Source organism: Melospiza georgiana, chromosome 28 (genome assembly GCF_028018845.1).
Source record: "Melospiza georgiana isolate bMelGeo1 chromosome 28, bMelGeo1.pri, whole genome shotgun sequence".
Classification (NCBI taxonomy): Eukaryota; Metazoa; Chordata; class Aves; order Passeriformes; family Passerellidae; genus Melospiza; species Melospiza georgiana.
In genome coordinates this window covers 6,047,119-6,069,557 of record NC_080457.1, presented here as the reverse complement: position 1 = coordinate 6,069,557, position 22,439 = coordinate 6,047,119, and the positions used below count along the sequence as shown (strand labels likewise).

General features: G+C 44.6%; 2 protein-coding genes across 5 annotated transcripts in view; both read right to left on the bottom strand.

The window, feature by feature from the left end:
- TLK2 (tousled like kinase 2) overlaps positions 1-6,899 on the bottom strand; it is a 66,652-nt gene extending 59,753 nt beyond the window's left edge. For all 4 annotated transcript variants that reach the window (XM_058041958.1, XM_058041963.1, XM_058041964.1 and 1 more), the window contains exon 1: positions 6,797-6,899. In XM_058041958.1, coding sequence (XP_057897941.1) covers positions 6,797-6,863 — 67 coding nt within the window. In that variant the 5' untranslated portion in view covers positions 6,864-6,899. The remainder of the gene's footprint in view (positions 1-6,796) is intronic.
- LOC131094355 (tRNA N(3)-methylcytidine methyltransferase METTL2-like) lies at positions 5,592-19,195 on the bottom strand. Its single transcript, XM_058041967.1, has 9 exons — positions 19,086-19,195; positions 17,471-17,562; positions 13,364-13,710; positions 11,385-11,434; positions 10,716-10,776; positions 9,431-9,570; positions 8,595-8,701; positions 8,335-8,400; positions 5,592-7,062 (listed from the first exon to the last, which is right to left on the bottom strand). Exons 1-9 carry the CDS (start codon positions 19,172-19,174, stop codon positions 6,911-6,913), a joined length of 1,104 nt encoding a protein of 367 aa, XP_057897950.1. The 5' UTR covers positions 19,175-19,195; the 3' UTR covers positions 5,592-6,910.
- Between the last annotated feature and the right edge of the window lie 3,244 nt (positions 19,196-22,439).

The following is a 22,439-nucleotide window of genomic DNA, read 5'->3' as shown; positions in this document are numbered from 1 at the left end:
TTGAAAGAACACCAGCGTACCAAGAGCTAGACTATAAAGTAATTAGAGAACTGAGGACACTAGTAAAAGAAAGTGGCATATCTTCCCATCATGACCTAAGCTACTAGAGTCTATGAGGACTGTGTTTGTCCTCATACCTAATGACTAGAAAAGCATAATGAAAATTATTCTAACAGAGGCACAGTTTGCAGTCTGGCTAACCAATTACTGAGAGCTGTGTACAACACAGGCGGAAACGCTGTGAGACAGAAATCCACCAATTGTCATTGCAGCTGACCAGGGAGGGTGCTTTCGCAGTCCCTACAGCACGGGCAGGCTACCCGTGTGATGTGTATGCTATCATCACCCACCTAGCTTTGCAAGCACTGCGGTGACTCCCAGGGACAGGTATCAATTCCAACATGTCATTTGTTAAGATTTTACAGGTCTGGAGGAGTCGTTTGTGTAGCTTCTGGACAGACTACAAGCCACGCTCTCCTGGCAAGTTGATAATAATGAAGCCAGAGTTATTCTGTTGTGGCAGCTTGCTTTCACAAATGTGAACGAAGATATTCTTCGTTCATGAAGATATGCCTAAGAAAGGCATTGCTCGCTGCTCGCAACTCGCATACTTGTGACATAGCAGATATGGTTAGAACATGCCAAAATGTGGGAACTACTGCTTATAATACTAACTCTCAAGCAGCAGCTTTAGCCACACACTTCCGGATTTTGGACACGTTGGCAGGGGGGTGTTTTAAATGCAGTTCAATGGGTCATTTTAAAAAGGACTGCCCTCAACAAAGGGACGGGATAAAAATACAGCCTAGAGATTGTCCTCATTGTGGAAGAGGGAAGCATTAGGCTGCTGAATGCCACTCCCAGTACCCTGTAAAAGGGAAAGCTACACAGCCAGAAAGCTTCTGGCAGGTGGTGGGTCTGCACACCCCAGAAAATTAAAAAAATCCAAGGCAAAACATTTGACAAGCAAGCTCCTGCCTGCAACCACAGGAAGTGTAGGGCTGGACCTTGCCTCCAGAGAATTAGTAACTCTTATGATATCTTCAGTGCACTTAGTTCCTACTGGAGTGTGGGGAGCCCTTGGTAATAACATCCATGCTTTGTAATAGCCTCTGCCACTAAACTGGAACTTTTTGTACTACGTGAAGTTATTGATTTAGATTATGAAGGAGAAATACAAATTATGCTATGGACTCCTGTGCCACCCTTCTTTATACCTGCAGGTGAATATATAGCACAACTTATTCCCCTTTCCAACAAAACCCCTAGTGGCAAGGGTAAACATGGCACAAATAACTTTGGTAGCACAGGTCAGCCACAGGTTTTCTGGACAAGCTCTATTACAACAGCTCAGCCAACCTTGATTTGCAGTATAGATGGCAAAAATTTTAAAGGGCTTATTGATACTGGAGCTGATGTCTCTATTATTAAAAGCAATGAATGGCCTAGTAATTGGCCCACAATCAGCCCCACATTGACCCTAATTGGGGTAGGAGGAATGCAGCGCCCTAGACCAAGTGCTCACCTTCAACTTGTCCTTGGCTCTGACAGGCAAGCTGCCTGGATTGCCCCATTCATTGCCTCTATACCATCCACACTAGGGCAAAGAGAGGTTCTGGGACAATTTGGAACAATCATACAAATAGACTCAACCTCACGGGAGAACCTCTTTTCATAGGGGCTATTGATCAACCATTCCAAAATCAAATACTGGACATATGTAAACTCACATGGCGGACTGAAGACCCTGTGTAGATCAACCAGTGGCCCCTACAAAAGGAACGGCTACTAAATTTAAAACAGCTTGTGGAAGAGCAATTTTCCTTAAGCAATATCTGCCCATCTTCCTGGGATGCCCCTATATTCTGTATACCTAAGTAAAATGGCAAGTGGCGATTATTGGCGGATCTACAGGCAGTAAATGCAGCTAATGAACCTACAGGGGCTCTGCAGCCTGGGCTTCCATCACCCACAATGATTCCCCTCAATTGGCCCACATTAATTTTAGACCTAAAAGACTGGTTTTTCACCATCCCTTTGCATCCTGATGATGCACCTTGGTTTGCCTCTTCTGTCCCTACCTTGAATCATGCAGAAAGAAGATTTCACTGGACGACGTTGCCACAAAGCACATGTAACAGTACAATTACATGCCAAAGGGTAGTCAATCTTGCCCTACAGCCTGTCCATTGTAAATTTCCAGCTGCAACCATATATATTATATGGATGAGATTTTACTTGCAGCTCACAATCAATCCATCTTATGTTCTATCCAGGTAGCTGTCATGCAGGCAATTCAAAATGCAGGACTCATTGTGGGACTTGAAAAGCTGCAATGTGAGTCCCCATGGTATTATCTGTGGTGGAAAATTACTCAACAGACCATCAGCTCTAAGCCTTTACGGCTTTGTGTTAAAGACACCCTAACTTTAAATGAATTCCAGAAACTCCTAGGTTCCTTGAATTGGTTGCATCCTGTTTTGGGTCTATCTACAGAACTTTTACACCCTTTATTTGACTTACTCAGAGGAAACCCCTACCCACATTTGCTTCGACAACTGACCCCAGAAGCTAAAACTGCCTTTGCACACTGTGCTCAAGCACTAGAAAACCGACAAAGTTGGAGATGGGATCCTGATTAATCTGTGTACCTTGTAATAATTGCTAGCAAATTTCAACCTTTTGTTGCTCTGTTTTGATGGTTTGTTAATGATAAAGACCCTTTACATGTGTTAGAATAGTTATGCTTACCTCACACAGCAACAAAGACTGTGTGGACTGTTAATGATATGTCTTCTAGTTCAATTAAGAAAAGCAAAGAGCGACTACAAACTCTCAACAGCCAAGCTAGATCCACATACCATATACATAACCTGCAAGTAAAGACATGGCAAGAAATTTTGCATGGTTACTATCAGAAGACACTAACTTTCAAATTGTACTTGCATATTTTTCTGGACAATTATCTATCCATTATCCCATTGTTTATGGACAGAGATAGGTAACCTCCCCTTGTATGCAAAGCGTTGCTGCAGCATGACCCCCTGTCAATGGACCAACTGTTTTTACAGACACATCCAGCAAAACCAACAAAATTCCAGTGATTTGGTGTGGAGGTGACTCTGCCCAGTGGCATAAAAGGGTATTAATGTTAAAAGATGCTTCCATATAAATTTTAGAATTGGCTGCTATCCGATATGACTTTCAGTTATTTCCACAAGAACCACTTAACATCACAACTGATTCCTCATATGCTGCCAATGTTGCATTCCGTTTAGAATCTTCCTATTTAATGCATGTTAATAACCATCTTTTGTTTACTGTGGACTTTGATTATCAGCCAGCAACATGATTTTTATGTGTTACTTGTTTGCTCCCACACAGGTTTACCTGGGCCTATTGCAGAAGGTAGTAACTATGCAGATATTACTGTGACGACCAGTGTGGTACCAAATACTTTTGTTCAGGCCAAGTTATCTCATGGCCTTTTCCACCAGAATGCTCATTCTTTTTGCAAACAATTTCAATTGACCTCCTCACAGGCTCGTGATATCCTGTTGTCTTGTCCCTCCTGTTGTGGGATTGCTCTTGCTCCTTTAGCAGAAGGTACTAACACCCGAGGTTTAACAGCTAACTCCATTTGGCAAATTGGTATTACCCATATCCCAGAGTCTGGTTGTTTGAGATATGTTCATGCTTCTATTGACACCTATTCCCATTTCCTAATGGGAACTTCTCATAGCAGAGAGAAGGCCTGTGACACCATCGGGCACTGGCGCACCTGTTTCACCACTCTGGGCCTTCCCGACACCACCAGCGCGCCGGCCTAGACCTCAGAGTGAGCTGCTAACTTCTTGCAGCAATGGGGTGTGTTTCACCATAGGGGCATTCCCACTCTCCCACAGGGCAAGCTATCCCCAAGCATGCCCATAGAACCCTAAAAACCATGCTTGAAAAACAAAAAGAGGGAGAGCTGAGGTGCCCTCATGGCAGACTACCTAAAGGCCTTATATGTCCTGAATTTTTTTAAATTGGGATGAGACGGGACAAACAGCATGTGAGAGACAGTATTCCTTCAACACTAAGACTCATCTAAAGATCTCCAGAAATGGTGAAGGACTTTGGTAAAATAAAATTTAATGGTAAATGAACTGGACAATGGAAAGGACCCCTGGACTTAATGACATGGGGAAGAGGTTAAGCCTCTGTCTCCACAGGCAACCAGGTAGAGTGGATTCCATTACAGTGTGTGCCACCTTTTGTTGCACTATTCTGATTCCATGTGCATACAGATGCTATGTTATAAGCATGTTATAGTTTCTGAAAACTTTTTATAGTTATTATTGTTCTCACTGTTATTAATGTTTTAGGAGTTGTTTAGGTTTTCTCTTGTAGGTTTTTGTTGCCTAATAAAAAAAACAAAACAGGCAGGGAGATGTGGGATATGGGGGTATAATTGTTAAAGTTGCTCAGGTTATGCTCACCAGAAGGCCCTGTGGGAAAGGCACAGCTGCAGCTGGATGGTGGAAGCTGGTTGAAAGCTGAGAGGCAGCTATGAGTGAGGAGAGTCAAGCTGGGAGTGAGGTTGTGATTGGCTGGAGGAACATGTGGACAGTGTGTGAGTGGGAAGCTGATTGGCTGAAGGAACACAGGGCCAGTGTATGAGCAGGAAGTTGATTGGCTGAAGAAATGTGTGGGCAGTGTATGCACAGGAAGCTGATTGGGTGATAGGATGTGTGGACAGCAGCGCTGCAGCTGAGCCAGCCAATGGGTGCCCTCTTTCTGTTAGGCCTCAGTTTGGTTTCAGCTATGTCAGGTGGAGATTAAAGGTATAAAAAAGGCAATTTCTACCATAAAGCAATCTCCTTTGGATGCATAAGGGGGTCCATGTCACTTTGTTCCCCATTGCTACAGTCTTTGCAAGCATGATTTACATTAATCAAACCAACACTGAAAAGCATGAAACTTATTCTAATATCTGTCATACCACACCCTAAAAATAACAGAAGAAAACAAGCTGAGATAAAAGGTATTTGCTGTCAAAGACAGGGAAATCCCTTCTGAAAGCCACAGTGTTGGCATCCTCTTAAGAAATGAAACAAGAGTGCAAAAATTAAACCTCCTGGAGATTTCAGATTAAAGAAAGTGTCTCATGTGTTTTGGTTTAGCACATCACCATGGCAGGGTAGTTTGTGACCTGGGAGGTGCAGCCAGTAGGAAAAGCAGGTAATTATTTATAAACCCTGGTCCTGTTAGCTGCTTCTGATCTGCTGCACTCTGAAGGTGCCCTAAAATCGGCATCAGCAGCAAACTTGAAAACCTGAACCCTGCCTGAGAGTAATTTATAGCATCTGAGCTATTATTTGCTGATTCCCTGGGAGGACATTCTTGTGGACAAATGAGGGCAGAACAGCATCATTGCTTTCTCCACACCTTGAATCATCTAGGGAAAGCTCGTACAGAGAGACTCACATAGTCTCAGTTCCTGCCCTCAGATCAATGTATTTTAACTCATGGATTGGCACACACCTGAATGACTAGGAAATAGCTGCACGAGATAAACTGGCCAGGGGATTCACATCAGTGAGCAGTTGCGGAGAAGAGCAGGTTTATCCTTTTTATGCTTGTTGCAAAGACAAGAGTACACAAGACAGAGATAAGGTCAGAGCTCTCCTGTTTCATGTGGAAATACAGAGGATGAGCAAGTATCTACTCAACTTGCTCAGCTGCTGTAAGACACCATGACCATCTCTTAGGTTAAAACCATAAATAATTTTTAAAATGCAGACCAGTAGCATGACATTTAAAGGGCATCCTTCTCAAGCCTGTGCTCTTCAACATCCACATTAATGACCTGGATGCAGGACTTGAAGGAATACTTAGGAAGTTTGCTGTCTGCACTGAACTGGGAGGAGCTGTCGAGTCTCTCAGGGGCAGAGAAGGCCTCCAGAGAAACCTTGACAAATCAGAGAAATGGGCATCACCAATTGTGGGAAGTTCAACAGGGGAAGTGCTGGATTCTACATGTGGGAAGGGGCAAGCCTGGATGTGTGGGTGGACTGGGGAATGAGGCTGAGAGCAGCTGTAGGAAGGGACTTGGGAGTCCTGGTCCACGGCAAGTTGAACATGAGTCAGCAGCATCCTGGCACCATGAAGGACATCTCTGTCCTGGGCATTAGGTAAAGCATTCCTGGTCAGGCAGGGGATTGTCCTGCTCTGCTTTGGGGCAGCCCCACCTCAAGTGCTGGGGGCAGTTTTGAGCACCACAGTATAAAAAAGACATTAGGCCATGAGAGACCATCCAAAGAAGGGCCATGAGGATGGTGAAGGGCCTTGAGGGGAAGCCATATGAGGACTGGCTGAGGGCACTTGGTCTGTTCAGCTGGAGGAGACTGAGGTCAGACCTCACTGGGATCTTCAACATTCTCCTGAGGGACAGCAGAGGGGCAGGAACCAATCTCTTCATTCTCCTGACCAGGGATAGGACTTGAGAAAATGGCTACAGCTGTGTCCAGGGAGGATTAGGCTGGATATCAGGAAAAGGTTCTTCCCACAAAGGGTGGCTGGGCACTGAACTGGTTCCTCAGGGAATGGGTCACCGCCCAAGGCTTCCAGAACTCAAGGAGTGTTTGGACAATGTGTTCAGGCACAGGGTGGGATTGTTGGGGTGTCCTGTGCAGGGCCAGGAGTTGGACTTGATCTTCACAGGTCCTTCCCAACTCAGTATATTCTGTGATTCTATGACATCTAAAATGCTTGCTCTACTCTCAGGGCATTGATCCTTAGCAAAACTCACTTGAAGTGATGCCAGGCATGGTACAAGGCACTGAGGTCATGGGTGTGCAGAATGGCATCACACACATGTCACCAAGGAGGAGATGAAGAGGCTCCAGCCCAGAGTCCACATGCCTCATGGCTGAAGGGTGCTGGGTTTGCAGTACTTGCACTGGATCCACACCCGATACATCGTCATCTGCTTCCCACGGTTCACTTGCAATCGCCGATCAACCAGATTCTGGACTTTTTCCAGCCCAGCTGTGGTGAACAGATGATCTAACTCATCTGGAAGCAAAGAGAAGGAAACTGAGGAGACCATAGCTTTTCTTTAACTGATACCTGCTCACAGGTATCAGTATCCTGCCAGAGGAAACCCAGGGTCTCACCCTAGCAGGCAAATGATCAAACAAGACAACTACTTTACTAGGGGAGTTTAACATCACAGTTTTTCAAGTTTTCCTTCTAGCAAAGAAGGAAAGAATTATTTGGAGTACATCTAGAACTAGAGACTTGACAAAGGAAACAGCAGCAGTTTTAAATAAGCGTACTGCTTGTAGTAAGCAATTAAGGAGCATCTTCTGGCAAGCTGGGACAGAGCTATTACTTCCCCCTTGCCCAGAGGAATTTCAGAGTCCACAAGAGCAAAGAACAGGATCAGACCTATGCTTTTAAATAGTGGCAGTTAGATCTGTGCTGCCTAGGCTAGAGGGGAATGGGATTCATTAAGGTTAAATTTGGAAAAAAAAAAATCCCTCAACCCCACACCCTGTTGGGGCCCAATTAAAGCTCCAAGAGCCCTTAAGGCTTCAACAATTCCACTGGCAGATAATCCTGACCAAACAAGTAAGTCTCACAGTGCCCCAGTCCTGCTGAGCAGCAGAGCTTACTCCCAGAGCACGTGGTTTGTCTGGAGTTTCTGTAGGAAAAGTCTGACAGGTTTCAGCTTGTGCTTCTTTATCAGATGCTTTCCATTGTGAAGTGTTCACCAAACATGCATTAAACATTCATTTTGTTTTGCCAAACATGACTTGTGCAGAGGGGAACAGTTCAGTTGTGCCAATGCTCTAGAACTGACTGTGCTCAGAGGCCTGTAGTGGAGGGACTGGAGGTGCAGCTGGTGATAAACAGGAGAATAACAATTGCTGCTAACACCAAGCAGCAGCTGAACTGGAGGGGCTGCCTCAGCTCCATGCTGAACCACACCCTTCTGATTTCCTCACATGAGAGCAGGAAAATTAAGGGAAGGCCTGCTAAGTGGTGTCCATCTCTCTCTATCATCTGCAGCCAATATACAAGGAGAGCTCCTCCAATCCCATCCCTCCCAGGGTAGCGGGTAGCAAACACACCTGTCTTCCTCTTAAAGGATTTTCCACTAAGGAAATTGACCATGTCATGCTTGCACCAGAAGCTGAGAAGCCCAGGTCACTGTTTAATTGGGAGATACTTAACATTTCACAGTGCTCCAAGAAAGAGGCTGAAAAGATCTAGCGGCCAATCAGGAGGGCACAGGGACAAGAAGTGGTGAAGAGAGTCAGAGGGATGTTTCTGGCCTCCTACCTTGTGTGAAGAAGTAGACTCTGGTGCCATCACCTCTTACATAAAAGTTATCAGACAGACATTGACCTAAGAGAAGACAGATAAAAACAGTTGCCAGTGATCACTTAAAAATCAACAACTGCCATCCAACAATAGGCCCTTCTCCAGCACACACTGTGCTTTGCAGAATTAATGAGCTGCTTCCAAACAGGGCAGACACAGCTTCAGAGAAGCAGAATCTACTAGTGATGGGGCAAGAATTCCCACGGGAAAGGAAATACCTTTCTTAAACCGAAGCTGGGCAAGATCATAACGGCCGTAATCTCGCAGCAAGATCATTCCCCCTGGTTTCAGAAGGCGACTCAGTCTGGTCACAATGCACTGCATTCTGAGAGAAGAACAAACCAGGACACTCAACAAGCTGCAAAATCATGTTTCTTTCCTTCCAAAAAGATGGAATAAAGTTTTTACATTTCAACTTCATGTAAAGAGCTACCCAAAGCCAGCAGCATTCTGAGCTCTCCCAGAGTCAGGTGGGTTCATTTTATTTGGCCTCTATTTTTTGACATTGCCCAATTATGCTTTTTTTCCTACAAGGATAACATCCTACCACAGCAGGGATTAACTGCTCTCTCTTCCTGATTACAAAAGGATCTCCACTGGTTTCTGCAAAACAAATAGTAAGCGAACTTGAAGAGAAGTGTTGTGACGTAAAACTAAAGGGAACAATAAAAGAGACTAGTGTAGGTTGCAACAATTATCACACTAAGACTACAGTGCTTTCCTCACATTTTTCCTGAACCTGAACCCTTCTTTCTTGCTGCCTCCCATGTTAGAAATTAATCTACCCTCTGAGCCTGAAAATCCAGCAGAATACTTTCCAAAGTGAGTGCTCAGTGTGGCTGGGGCTCAGAACAGTGATCCGAGCAATGATCACCCTGTCCTCTGTCAGAACTGGTTACAACAGCAAATACCTGCAAATTTTGTTTGCTGAGGCTTTGTGGAAAACTGGACCACAAACAGAACAAACTTTAATTTTCCTTGATAGGAGATTATTAAAGAACTCCAGTCATAGAAGAATTATCTTCTGCAATCAGAAGGAATTATTAAAACTTACTTCTCTGGGAGAATTGCTGAGAGGACAAAGATAAGAATAACAATGTCAAGACTCTCCTCTGGCATTGGAAAAGGACTTTGGTCATTGCACAGGTCATGGACAAATGCAAAGCAGCGAGAAGAATCATATTCTGCATTATTCTGTATTTGAGGGAGAGAAATAAGTAACATTAGTAGCAGACCCTGATCTCAGTATAAGCTGGACTATATGGATTATTAGTATTATATGGAGTATTTTAAATTTCACATTATCAAGAGGTGTGTCCAGAGATCTGTTGCTGTCTCACTGGACTTTTGTGTCAGGTATATTCCTTGGTCAGGCAAGGAACAGGTGTGAAATGTGAAAAAATATTTACACACAGGAGATTTACAAAGAGCTTTGGTCTTGATACAGTCAATCAAAAAAACCCATAAAACTGGACCAGGGTTGATCACAATTTTAAGGTCAGAATTTCCACTAACACTGGTAAGAAATGAGAGATTTATACTGATAAATTGGAAACCTTTACATAAGTGAGAGTATCAGGGCACGTCTCTGCATCACTGAAATCAATATTCATTTAATCTACAAACAGATATTCCCTATACCCCAAAAATAAAACTTGATTGCCTAAAGTTACAGCCTTAAAAAATAAGATTTAGCTGCTGCTACAGATTGCAGAAGCCTCTACAAACAGTGCTTGTGTCACATAAAGAAGATGAAATGGATGCTGACTGTGGTGCTATGCTCCCCTGTCATTTCAGGATTGCATTTGATATTTCATATATTCTCAGTACTGCCTTGACCAGAAATTTATCAGTGGTATTTGTCCTTTGACCAAACTCCAACCTCTTGCACCACAAACATGATCCTTCCTCAGGTGCTTGTACAGAAGAAATCAGACCATGTTCCCAGAACTGTGGTGACAGTGACACACACAAACAAAAACCAGCTTAAGTTCCTGTTAAAAAATAGCCTGAATGTTTTCAAGGTTTGAGTTTTTTTCAAGTTACTCAGCTAAAAGAACACTGCATTGAGAAAAGTACTGCCAACCACAGGGGAAGAAAATCTGTCTGACTTATTTGCTGCCAACGTGACATTTTGAGAACTTTTACTTCCCTAATTTCTACTACCTTTGATGGCTCATTTTCCAGATTTCCCAGTGCAAGGGTCAGCACCAGGGCTGGCTAAAACCAGAAAGCTGCCAGCACAGCCAGAGAGTCACTGGCAGCTGGTACAGATTTGTGTTAATGGGCAATTGGCCCCAGATACTTCCCACATCTTCGTAAGTCACCACTGAGATTACCTGGACGAGATCCACAGCTGCTGTAGAAAAATCACAGCAATAAACGAACAAGCCTGGGTCACTGCAATAAATCAAAGAAACTCATCATTTATGCTGAGGAATTCAGGAGTGTTTCAAATGCACAAAGCCCAGAAATCCTAGGCTTTAGTTTTTGTGCAAAATCTGGTGGATTCCATTGCTCCTTTATGTCCATTCTTTTCATATGGAACTGACTGCTTCCTTTTTATTTTAAATCTAAAACCAAGGGCTTCCAAGCTCAAAACACAATAACCTGAAGCTGCAGATGGCAAAGATACCTTTAGCATTTGGCTTTTCTCTGAGCTTGTCATGGAACATTTTTCCAATTGTTTTTAAGAGGCTGGTATCTAATGCAGGTAAAAGCCTACTGAGAATTACTTCACAGAATCCCAGAATGGTGTGGGCTTGGAGGAACGTTAAAGATCATCCAGTCCCACCCCTGCTTTGGGCAGAGACACCTTCCACTAGACCAAGGTGTTCCAAGCCCTGTCCAACTTGGCCTTGGACACTTCTAGGAATGCAGAAGCCACAGCTTTTCTGGACAACCCATGCCAGGGCCTCCCCACCCTCAAAGGGAACAATTCCTTCCTAATATCCCATTTATCTCTGCCCTCTGGCAGTGGGAAGCCATTTCCTCTTGTCTCTACTTACTTGTTGGTTTGTAAAATTGGGAAGACTGTATTCCCAGCCCCACAGCCAACCTGCATAAACAGAGCAGATGTATACAGTGAAAATAATTCCTTCAGCATGTACATGCAGATAATTTTCAATCATCTCTCTACAGCCATTAAGGAAAAACTATGCATTAGTAAAGCTGAGAATGGCAGTGACTATTCTGAAGTGTCCATGTGTCCATGCAAGATCTGAGTGTGTTAAGGTCTGAGGAACAGGATTACATGCGTGGGAAACCACTAAGCAAGCTCTTGTCAAAATCTTAATAACAAGCTATACATTGTTACTCTTTTGAAAGCTGTTTTTGCTGGAATCCCAAGCATAACAACCAGTATGAGTCACTGAAGCACGGGCAAAGGCCATGGATGAGTTACATTCACTTCCATAGAAAATCAGAGCAATGGAGAAGTTAGGTTTGCTTTACTCTAATTACTCCTTCTGCTTGTTCCCATTTGAAGAGATGATGGCTCACACAACTGGGTTTAGGGAATTTGCCTCTGAATGTTTAAAGAATCAGTAAAATTGAAACAGACTGAGCAGAAAACACCACAGGGGGTTTGCAGTGACAGCTGTAAGTTAAAGAGCTCACTCAGGTGAGACAGGAGATGCACGTTGAGAACACTGTAGTCTGAGGAAATCATGACAGTGTCAAATTAAATTTAAAAATTCAGGACAGTTCATACTAACTCTCCCTGGAAGGGCAGGACTTTCATATAATACTAAGTATTAAACAAATCCAGTAATATCTACAGTGAACAACTAGAGGTGACAGAGCAAAAAGATCACAACCAGCTGTGAGCCGTCCAATACTTAAAATTGCCACAAACTTCTCTGGGACAAAGCCTGTATCAGTTTGGGATTCCCTGTTATCACAAAGGCCCTAAGGAACAAACCCAAGAGCATCTTTACATTCTTGTTTCACATCTCCCAAGGCAAACAGGAGTCAGCACAAACATGCAGAAGACAATGACAAGGTGTCCTAGGGTGACTATATGATGCTTGCATCCCTGCTTGTCAGTTCTGTTTATGCTGGATGTTAAGTTCTGCATCTTTAAGACTGGTTCCAAGAGCAAAGGAGGAGAGAAGAAGTGTGCAGTTTGTTTGCAGAAACTGTACTTGCTCCCTCTGTTCTGTGTTCCTTCTCATGGATTGTGTTGTCTGCAAGACAGGCAGTGGGAGAGAACTCTGCTTTACTTTTAGTTATTAGCTAGCTGAGGTAGCAAAGTTCCCTGGACTGTGGTTTTTCTTTTCCTGTGGTTTTTCTTTCCTTGGAACTGATCAACCCTGCTCTGGGCTAAAACCCCAGAACACTGGGAGCACACATCTGTGGCCCACCAGGGCCCAGGATGCAGCATTCCAGCACTGAGGGATTGATAACAGACTGAGTGAGCCAAGCTACACACCACGACAGGGGTTTTCTGAAGGTGCCATCTCTTCAGAACAGTGAGAGGTTTTATGGTTCAGTATTATTCATTTTTATGCCTGTGAATACTTTGCTTGTGAAATAAAGAGGATTTTTCCACTTTTCTCCTGGGAAATATTTTCCTGAACCAGTTGGGGGAGGGGCCACTTGAATCTGCTTTCCAGAGAAACTGCTTTGTAAGTTTCCTCACAGATGTGCCCTGAATCAGGACAGAAGGGGAAGCTTTATACAGAGTAGAAGAATCAGCTTCTTCAAAAGATGACCTTAAAATGCTTGTTTGAACATCTGATAGCAAGAGTTTGGCTTTTATACTTGTAAGCTTCTTATAGTTCTTGCGCTCTGCTAATTCAGAGTCTGAACCAAAAGAATCCCAACAGATTTAGTTCAGTTCCAAACTACATTCTAAGTTTTGCATTTTACTGACTGAAGGCAATCATCCCCTCCCTTGCTGTTTGGCAGTGACACACATTTTTATGTCCCAGTCACACTGACACAAGAGAGGCTTTGATGTGTGACTTTGATTTCCAGCTCTTACCTCTAATATACGGTAAGATGCAGCTGATCCTGGGTAATGCCCATCACTGTTTTTCTGTGCAGCCAACCCCTCCGTGTGGCCTCCTGGTGGGCTTTTTATCAGGTTTAACTGTCTCTCTGTCCTGGTTTCCAACGAGCAATGGCAAATTTCACAGCTTCCCAGCCCTTCCTTTTTGGATTCTTCTTTGTTACTAAATCCATGTACAGAATCTCCATTTTGGCTTGAGTTCCTGTGAGGTGCCAGCTCAGGAAATTCAGTGAACAGCCAGTGCCTGTCCTTGAAGAAGCCGTTTTCGTGGATTTTATAGAAGTCATCCCAGTATTTCTTAGCATTCACCTCATATTCCTCTGTGAACACAAGCAAAAACATCACCAGGCATCAAATCAGAAGGTCTCAGGGTTTAATCAGTTCAGAGAGTGAGGGATCACTGCAGGCACCTATGCACCAACCTACTGTAATAAGTGACATTACTGACTGAAAATCCTTTATTTAAATTTGCAATCCTACACAAACACTCAGCCTATGTCCTCACAGTCACTTTGTTAAGACTTAAAAAGGGAAAAGAGAGAAGAGGAAACTCTGTCTCCTGGTAGGATTTAAAGGAAGCCAGCAACAGAAAAAGTCTCTTTGAAGGAGATCGGATTAAAGAAATCCAGGTTTTACTTCCATCTCTAACACTGACTTGTTCAGCTGACTGGAACAATTAATTTGGAGCCTGGTGACATTAAGTGTAAAGCACAGCTCCTAAGGAATTTTCTGAGAGCTGCCTGGAGCTGAAAGCTCCTGTCCAACACACTGCTCTTATTTTCAGATGGAGAAACCGAAAAATGAGTCAACTCTCCCTGCCTGGCAGGAAGCTCAGTTAGAATTTATGCAATCCTGCAAGTAACAGGACAGTATGTTTTCCACATTTTGCTGGAGTCCAGTTCAGATAACTTTACTTTCCATAGTTCTGTGCATGTCAGAGCATCACACATTTATGAACTAAAACAAAAGAGGGGAATCAACAGTGACCACTGCATTGAAGTACCAGTGGAGAACTAAGGTGGACAGGCTAAAGATGAACAGAATTAATTTGGGCAGCAGCACTTTCACATCAAATGGTTCACTTCAGGAGAAAGAGGAGCTGGAAAAGCTTACAGAGCCATGATAGAGTGAAATTTGAGTCACCTACAAACTTATTTCCACACACTTTCAAAGATTTCAGATCAAGTACAGTCTGGGGGAACTATTTCTTCCACGGGAAGCTACAAATCCAAGTGACTTTCTATGACTTCATCAATGTGATGAGTTCTTTGTTCTGGGAATTGATGCCTAATTATAGCATCCTGTGCTTGAAATCACCTACAGTCATTAACATCCATGGCCAGAAATCCCAACTGCATGCCAATAATAAGTAACTCCTCAACCATCTTTGGATGGCAACAAATGCATTACTGAATAAGAATGACTGTAGGGTATTATTAGCTGAACTGCTGTTTATTTATTAGTCTTCCTGAAGAACATAAAACTGTTTCAAAGTGAGATGGTAAAGTGAACCCAGAACACCTGGAAAAATATGTAGCCTCAGCCAAATATAGACAAAAATGGCTTTAACAAAGAAGCACTAATCAGTCATATGTCTATTTTTAGTAGGATATATCCCTGCAGCACAAAGAGCTATATAGAAAATAATCTCTTTACCTCAACTACAAGGATTTTCTCCTTTTAAGAAGCCTGGTTCTTACCCACGAAGATGAAGGAAACTTTAATGTCTGGTATTAGACACAAGCAGTAAGTTTGCACCATGATCTCACTGTAGGTCACAGTGAACAGGGCCAGGTCAGTTCACTGTTTGCATGGAAGGAGTCAGTGACTGCTGATGCTGAAAGAAGTGCTATTGACCCAAACTCTTGCACACTCTACCCTGAACTTTCTTTCTCCCATGTACCAGCAGGAATATGCAAGGCTTCTGAGGCTGAAACTCTTTCATGTAACAAAAACACAGATCCTGATTCCTGCTCATCTCCAACAATTCCATGACAGCCTGACTGCTGTGGAATGCTTACTTGAGACACTGGGACAAAATTCCAGCCCAGCCATTTTGGATTGCCCATATTTTTGCCACATTACACTGGTGAAGAAGACACTGTACTCTTCCTTTGTTACATTAGTTTGAAATTCTGTTGGATGCTATTGAAGAGCTGTCATACTCCAAACTACATGTGGGGAAGCTTTACTTAAAGCTCATTTACCTTGGAGCCTGCTGTTTTCAAAGCCCTGAATAAATGATCAGTAACAATGTAAATACAAAAAATTAAGGGCCAGCTGACAAAGATCATACAAGAAACAGATTTAAGCAAACATATGACCATGGCTTCCTGCCAGAAAAGTTCACATCACACTTATTTCAGGCCCTTTTTGGAGTATTAGTTCACAGTGCCATTGGTGTGCAAGCCAGATTCCTTCAGAGACTTTCCTGATAAGGACTCCTGACTTCCTGCTCACCTTTATAAGAGCATACCCCCAAAGCCAAGCCCATTCTCACCCCTTCACTGTGCAAAAGAAGAGCAAACAAAAGTAACTGTTCAAAAAGACCAGAAGAGAACCAGGGACCTCCTGAATTGCAAGGGGGCTAATCATGGAACCTCGAAAGGAAACCTAGAAACTTGGATTTCTTTCTCTTTCTTTTCCCAGCCAGGAGACAAAAGTTCCACATAGCCACAGAGCTTCCCTCCTTCTTCAGAACAAATCCTGACATCTCCAAGTAGTCCACAGAATAATACAGTCATAATGACCAATATTGTGCCTTTGTTCTCCTCCTTGGACATCCTGATTCTCAAACTACCAGACCCTTCAGGCACATTTGCCTGGGCTGCTTTCCCTACTTTCCAGCCATCCCATTGTCTCCACACGCTTCCCAGTGAATAGCAACCATCAACATTTGACTGGCCTCCATTGTTCACTCTGGAAAATATATCATGGAGTTCTGACAAACGGTTCCAACAGCAAATTACTCCACAATTTCCTAGTTGTATATAGGTTCTCAAAGCATGACAGACAGCACCCTTTAATGCTAACCACATTTTAAAATAAGCTCAACACAATGGGCATCACAATGGAAAACTGCTGGATACCTCTAGGAGTCCAAGAAATTAGGAGGGTTACTCTTTGCTGAATTAAATTTGCTATTGTGAACACAACTGGAAGCTATATGGAAGTGTGTCAATAGTTCCAGTAGTGCTCAGCATCATCTGACCGGTGACACACTTGATTTAATTTTCACAAAAGGAGCAGAGACACCCTAGAGCTCAGCAGGGTATAACAAGATCATCATCAGATAAGTTTCTTATCACACCAAAGAACCATTTCACCAACATTTGAGGAACTAGATGATCTCTACCAGGTGTGGAGAAAATGCATTATTAACCATCTCAGAATGGCTTCAACCATGGCTTAACCAAGGACCTGAGCACCTTGAGCTTGATTCAGAGACGAGTAAGCTCTGCATTTTGGAGTGATAAATATCCTTTAAATCATACAAAATTCAAACTTTGGAATCCCTTTGCTATCTATCTAAGGATAAACAATCAAGATAAAATAATTTTTCTTTCTCTGATTAAATTGTTCTCATGTGGTTTGTTTGCTTTGTAGAGATATAAATATCTCTTTGTAGAGATATGGACACTACTTTCTCAGACCCTTTAAAGAGAAAATCAGCTTGGATCAGGGCTCACTCCACAGCAAGTCAGCAAAAAGTGTGTACTAGCAGTTAAGCTTTAAAGAGCAAAAATAAGCAGAGGCAACAACTCTACACTCAAGAGAGGTTTGTTGACAATGAACACTAACAAGTATTTAACATACACATCATGACAGAGAAGTGTAACCCAATCTGACTCCTCCCAGCCAGCAGGAGTCTCTAGTGAAGGTGGAAGAGTCACAGGGAGATAAATTAAGACCAGAAAGGTTCCTCCCCCTCAATTTCCCATTATCACAGCTGTGTTAATGCCTCCTGAGTGACTGGGAGAGGGGGAAGAGAGGAACTGATGATGTTGTGATGTGGCTCTGGCCAGACTGTTCCATTCCTGGCACAAAGCTGACTCACATGAGGACACTCTCCAAAAGTACCTTGTTTGTCTTGTGGCAATAGTTGGGAGCTGTTTTCTTGAACTTTACTCCTGGCACTGGCTTCCTGCTCTTCTGACCATTCCACATTATCCCTGTTGTGAAAAATAAGATGAACTAGAGCTAAGCATGGTAGGAAAGAGAAAGGTCTGGAGAGCCCTCCAAATGGACAGGGCTGCAGATGTGATCCCCAATTCCAGCCCAGCACCAGCACAACAGCCCAGTCAGCATGTGCAGGTCCTAGTCCTGAAGGAACTCATGGAATTGCAAACAGGAGGGATCCTAAATCTGTCCCATTTTGGATGCTCAGTCAAGTCAAATTTAAAGAGAATAGATCCTTGCTACAACCATGAGAGCACTCAGCACAAAACCACATCGTCTTTCTCAAGTTAAAGCAGAAAAGGCAGCTGGGTTATTTGGAAGGTAACTGTTAAATGAAATCAAATGATGAGAAAATTAGGGGAAGCTTTAAAGCATTAAGAATTATTAATAACTTCAATGCACATACACAGTTATGCAGTCATTAAAGTGATTCACTTGGCCTTTTTTCATTAAAACAAGTCAATGAAAAGCAGAGTACAAGGCTCAAGAAGCAGTTCTTGTCTCACAAGGAATCAGTCGTCTGATTTTAACTCACAAAACAAAGGCTTAAATATTAAGTCTGTGAAAAAACAGATTACTAAGAATTTCCACAGGAAAACTAAGGATATGCTTTTGTAACATACCTTTTGTATAGAACAGTCCCAGAAGGAATGACAGGCTGACACATATAAATATTACTTAATTACAAATTAAACACAGCCGATTCTTGACATGGTAGAGCAGCCAGAGACCAAAAGCGGATCTATTTACCCGCAAAATGCAAAATATCTTCAGTTCCCAGCAAATTAGAGAATTTGGATGTTTAACTGACTTAAAAAAACTTCTGCATCTACATAAAGAGCTCCTGTTCCAAGCACACACTTGGCACAACCTTACTGAAAGAATGTCAGGTTATGGATATTCTGACAGAAGGTAATTTACCTCTATTAACCATAGCAATAAAACAATTGCTGCAACCACAGGAGCCTGAGGAATTCTACTGCTTCAGGAGGGGTTGAGAATGGCTCAGAACTCTGCTGATCAGTCCTGAAGTTTCAGGCCACTCTGAGGACCAATCCCAAAGGTTCAGGAGCCCCCAGAAAATCAGTCCCCAAGGCCCAGAACCCCGCAGGGAGCAGTTCCAAGTGCTCAGGACCCCCGGACACCAGCACCGGCCACATAGAGCAGTGCCCCGCTCGGGGATGCCGGTCCCCGCCCGGCCCGCAGTCGCTGTGCGGCCGCCAGCCCCACATCCACCGCTCCCCCGGCCTGCTCCGCGCCCTGAGGGTGCCTCTCGAGGCGCGCCCGGAGAAGAGGGCGGTCACCGCGGTCAGGGCCCCGTGAGGCGGAGCGGGCACGTCGGGACTGGCCCATTACACAGCGCTTGGCCACAGACACCGCAAATCGGAGAGGCGACGGCGAGCCCGCCCCGGCCACCCCCACCCCACCGCCGGGCGCGGGGCGGCACCGCAGGGCAGCAGAACCCTGGGCGGCTCACGGGGGTCTAGAGCGGGCAGCGGCGGCAGCCCTCACGCACCAGGCGTTGTGCTGGAAAAGCCGGGAGGGGTCGGTGAGGAGCCGCCTCCCGAAAGGCCGCCGCTCCCCGGCCTCGCTGGGCGCCGCCATGACGGGCCGGGCAGAGCCGGAAGCGGAAGCGACCCCGCGCGCTCCGACCCGAAGGAGGACTGCGGGCGGCGGTCACGTGGGGGGCGGGGGGGGGGCGGTCGGGTGAGGCGGTGCCGTGAGGGGGAAGGGCTCGCGAATGGCTCTGGGGAGTTTATCTCCATTTATCGCGTTCCAGGGAGCGCCGGGACGGGACAGGGCACCACAGGGCTTCTTCTGCCCCAGCCTTGCTGCTCCAGTAGGGTCATTCCAGAGTACATGGCACAGAATCCCAGAATGGTTTGCGTGGGAAGGGACCTTAGAGCCCACCCAGTGCCACCTCTGCCATGGCAGGGTCACCTTCCACTGTCGCAGGCTGCTCCAGGTTCTGTCCAGCCTGGCCTTGCACACTTTCAGGAATCCAGGGGCAGCCACAGCTACTTTGGGCACCCTGGCCAGCGCCTGCCCACCCTCACAGGGGGGAATTTCCTCCCAACATCCCAGCAAATCCTGCTCTTTCAAATTGAACCCATTCCCCCTTGTCCTCTTAACAACGAGGTATAATGGGTTCAAATTCAAAGGATTTGAATGGATTGCCTGTGAGATGCAAAGCTGTGTTCATATCAGGTACAAACAGGCGACGTGTGTATTTTGTGAATGCGAAATGTGTGGATACTGACAATGGGATAGTTGCGAATTCTAATAATAACTGAGGAAAATAAAGCATGGAAAAAGGCCTTTGAACCTATCTTTTGTTTGCAATTAACCCTGGTTGATTTAGGAGCATTAGAATTCAGGTGTTAAAGATGTTGCTTTTTGCTTGCATTTAATCCATAAGAAGCTCTGTAATAATAACCTTTTGAAGTATAATTTAGAACATTACTTGTATCCTTGAAACTATCGCTTTGGAATATATATAAAGGAAATATGCTTATCTCATGCCTTATTGAAGCAGAGAAAAACAGCTTGAGAAAGGAAGATGAACATCACCTCAAGGGTTTATGGTTTCGACCAAAGGGAAGCTGGACATCACTGTAATGAGATTTATAGTCTCTGCAATTAAAAGGTGGACACATATTTGGGGAGCTGGACCCCACCAGATGGGATTCGTCTTTCTTCTTTTGGAAACTGGACCGTCACCATCTGGGGATACTTCTTTGAGATACATCCTGAGAAATTAAAATCACAATAGCGTATAGAATTGTGATGTAATAATTTGAAATAAAAATTGCTGATGAGTAAAAGATTGGAAATAGAAACTGCTGAAAAAACCTGATGAGTATCCCTATAAATACCTGTAACCATCAATTATTGGTGTGCAGTTGGAGGGAAAACTTCCCCCACTGCACTGAGCGCTGTATTGCTCATACTTTACCTTATTAAATAATAAATTGATTGCTGCTTAAATATTGGCCTAGTCAAGCTTCTTATTCCTAACATCCAGGTTCTGTCCAGCCTGGCCTTGGACACTTTCAGGAATCCAGGGGCAGCCACAGCTACTTTGGGCACCCTGTGCCAGCGCCTGCCCACCCTCACAGGGAGGAATTTCCTCCCAATATCCCAGCAAATCCTGCTCTTTCAAATTGAACCCATTCCCCCTTGTCCTCTTACAACGAGGTATAATGGGTTCAAATTCAAAGGATTTGAATGGATTGCCCAGGACTGCCTCCAGACAGTTCTGGAATATCTCCAACAATGAAAGCTTGACACCTCTGGACAATCTCATCCAGTGCTTGGTCACTGCACAATGATGAAGTTCTTTTGCATGTTCAGGTGGAACTTCCTGGGCATCAGTTTGTGCCTGTTGCCTCTCGTTCTATTGCTCAGCACCTCTGAGCAGAGTCCAGCTCCATCTCCTTGGCACCCTTTTAGATATTTATTTATTTATTTATTTGGCCTTCTGGGAAGAGGGAGGGAAGATGAAGGAGGAAGGACAGAAATTGAGGAGGGTGCCAGGATGATCAGAAGGATAGAACACCTCTTGTACAAGGAAAGACTAAAACAGTTGGGATTGGTCAGCCTGGAGATGAGAAGCTCTGTGGTGACTTGAATGTGGCCCTTTCCAGTACCTGAGGGAAGTCTCCAAAAAAGATGGAAAGCAACTATTTACAAGGGCCTGGAGTGACAGGACAAGGGGGAATGACTTCACACTGACAGGGGGCAGGGTTAAATGGGATATTGTAAGAAATCCTTCCCTGGGAGGGTGGGCAGGCCCTGGCACAGGGTGCCCAGAGCAGCTGGGGTGGCCCCTGGATCCCTGGCAGTGTCCAAGGCCAGGCTGGACATTGGGGCTTGGAGCAGCCTGGGATAGCGGAAGGTGTCCCTGCCACGGCAGGAGTGGAACTGGATGGGCTTTAAAGTCCCCTACAAACCATTCTGTGATTCTGTAATTTTGTTCATAGCATGGAAAGGGAGGCACAGGGTGACTTTCCAGATTTTGGGGGGCATCTTTTCTGCAGCACTTGAAGGAGTCTCTATCCATCCACACTGGCTGGTGCTGTCTCAGAGCTCCTGTGGGTGGCAACGAGAAGACAAAAGTGAGAGACACTGGCTTGTGAAACAGCCCAGCCCCACTCAGCACCAGCTGCTGCACCTGTGCCTTTGGAGGGACCTGGTACCTGGGGAGTTTAAACTGCACAGGGGTGTGACATGCCCCTGGTGGCACTTCTAGCAGTGCCTTTGCAGAGCAGATGGCAGCCATGCAGATGCAACCAGAGAAAAAGCTTTCCTGGAAATCTCATCTTGGGGCCCCTGTGGCAGAAATATAAGGCAGAAATACCGCAGTAGAGAGGGGCATTTCCCTCTCTGTCCCACAGAGGCAACTCCCCTGATAATCTGAAACAATTCTCCTGAGGCAGAGTTGCCAACTCCACCCATTTCCCAAGGACTTTGAGGTGAAGGATTCCTCTGGTAATTGTAGCTGCCCGGGTCATTTTTCCTATGGGCTGAAGAGGAGGAGAGTGGTTAGAGCTGTGACTGAGCCTTGTCCTGCTTTCACAGAGCTCAAAGGGAGCAGAGATCCCAGCAGCCTTGAGAAGATCTGGACAAGTTATGCCATGGGGATCCATCCCTATTTTTCACACTGCTGGTTAGATATCTGGCAGGGAGGACAATTCCCTGCAGTTTATCATTAGCCAGAAGAGGTAAGGTTGACTCTTTCTATGTTCCATCTGCTAAGGGAAGAGCTTGGCCTCTGCTCTTGTAGCCAGGAACATCTGAAACAAACTGGAAAAAGGGAAAAAGTGAGAGTCTGGACTAAATCCAGGGACAGAAATCCCCATCATATCAT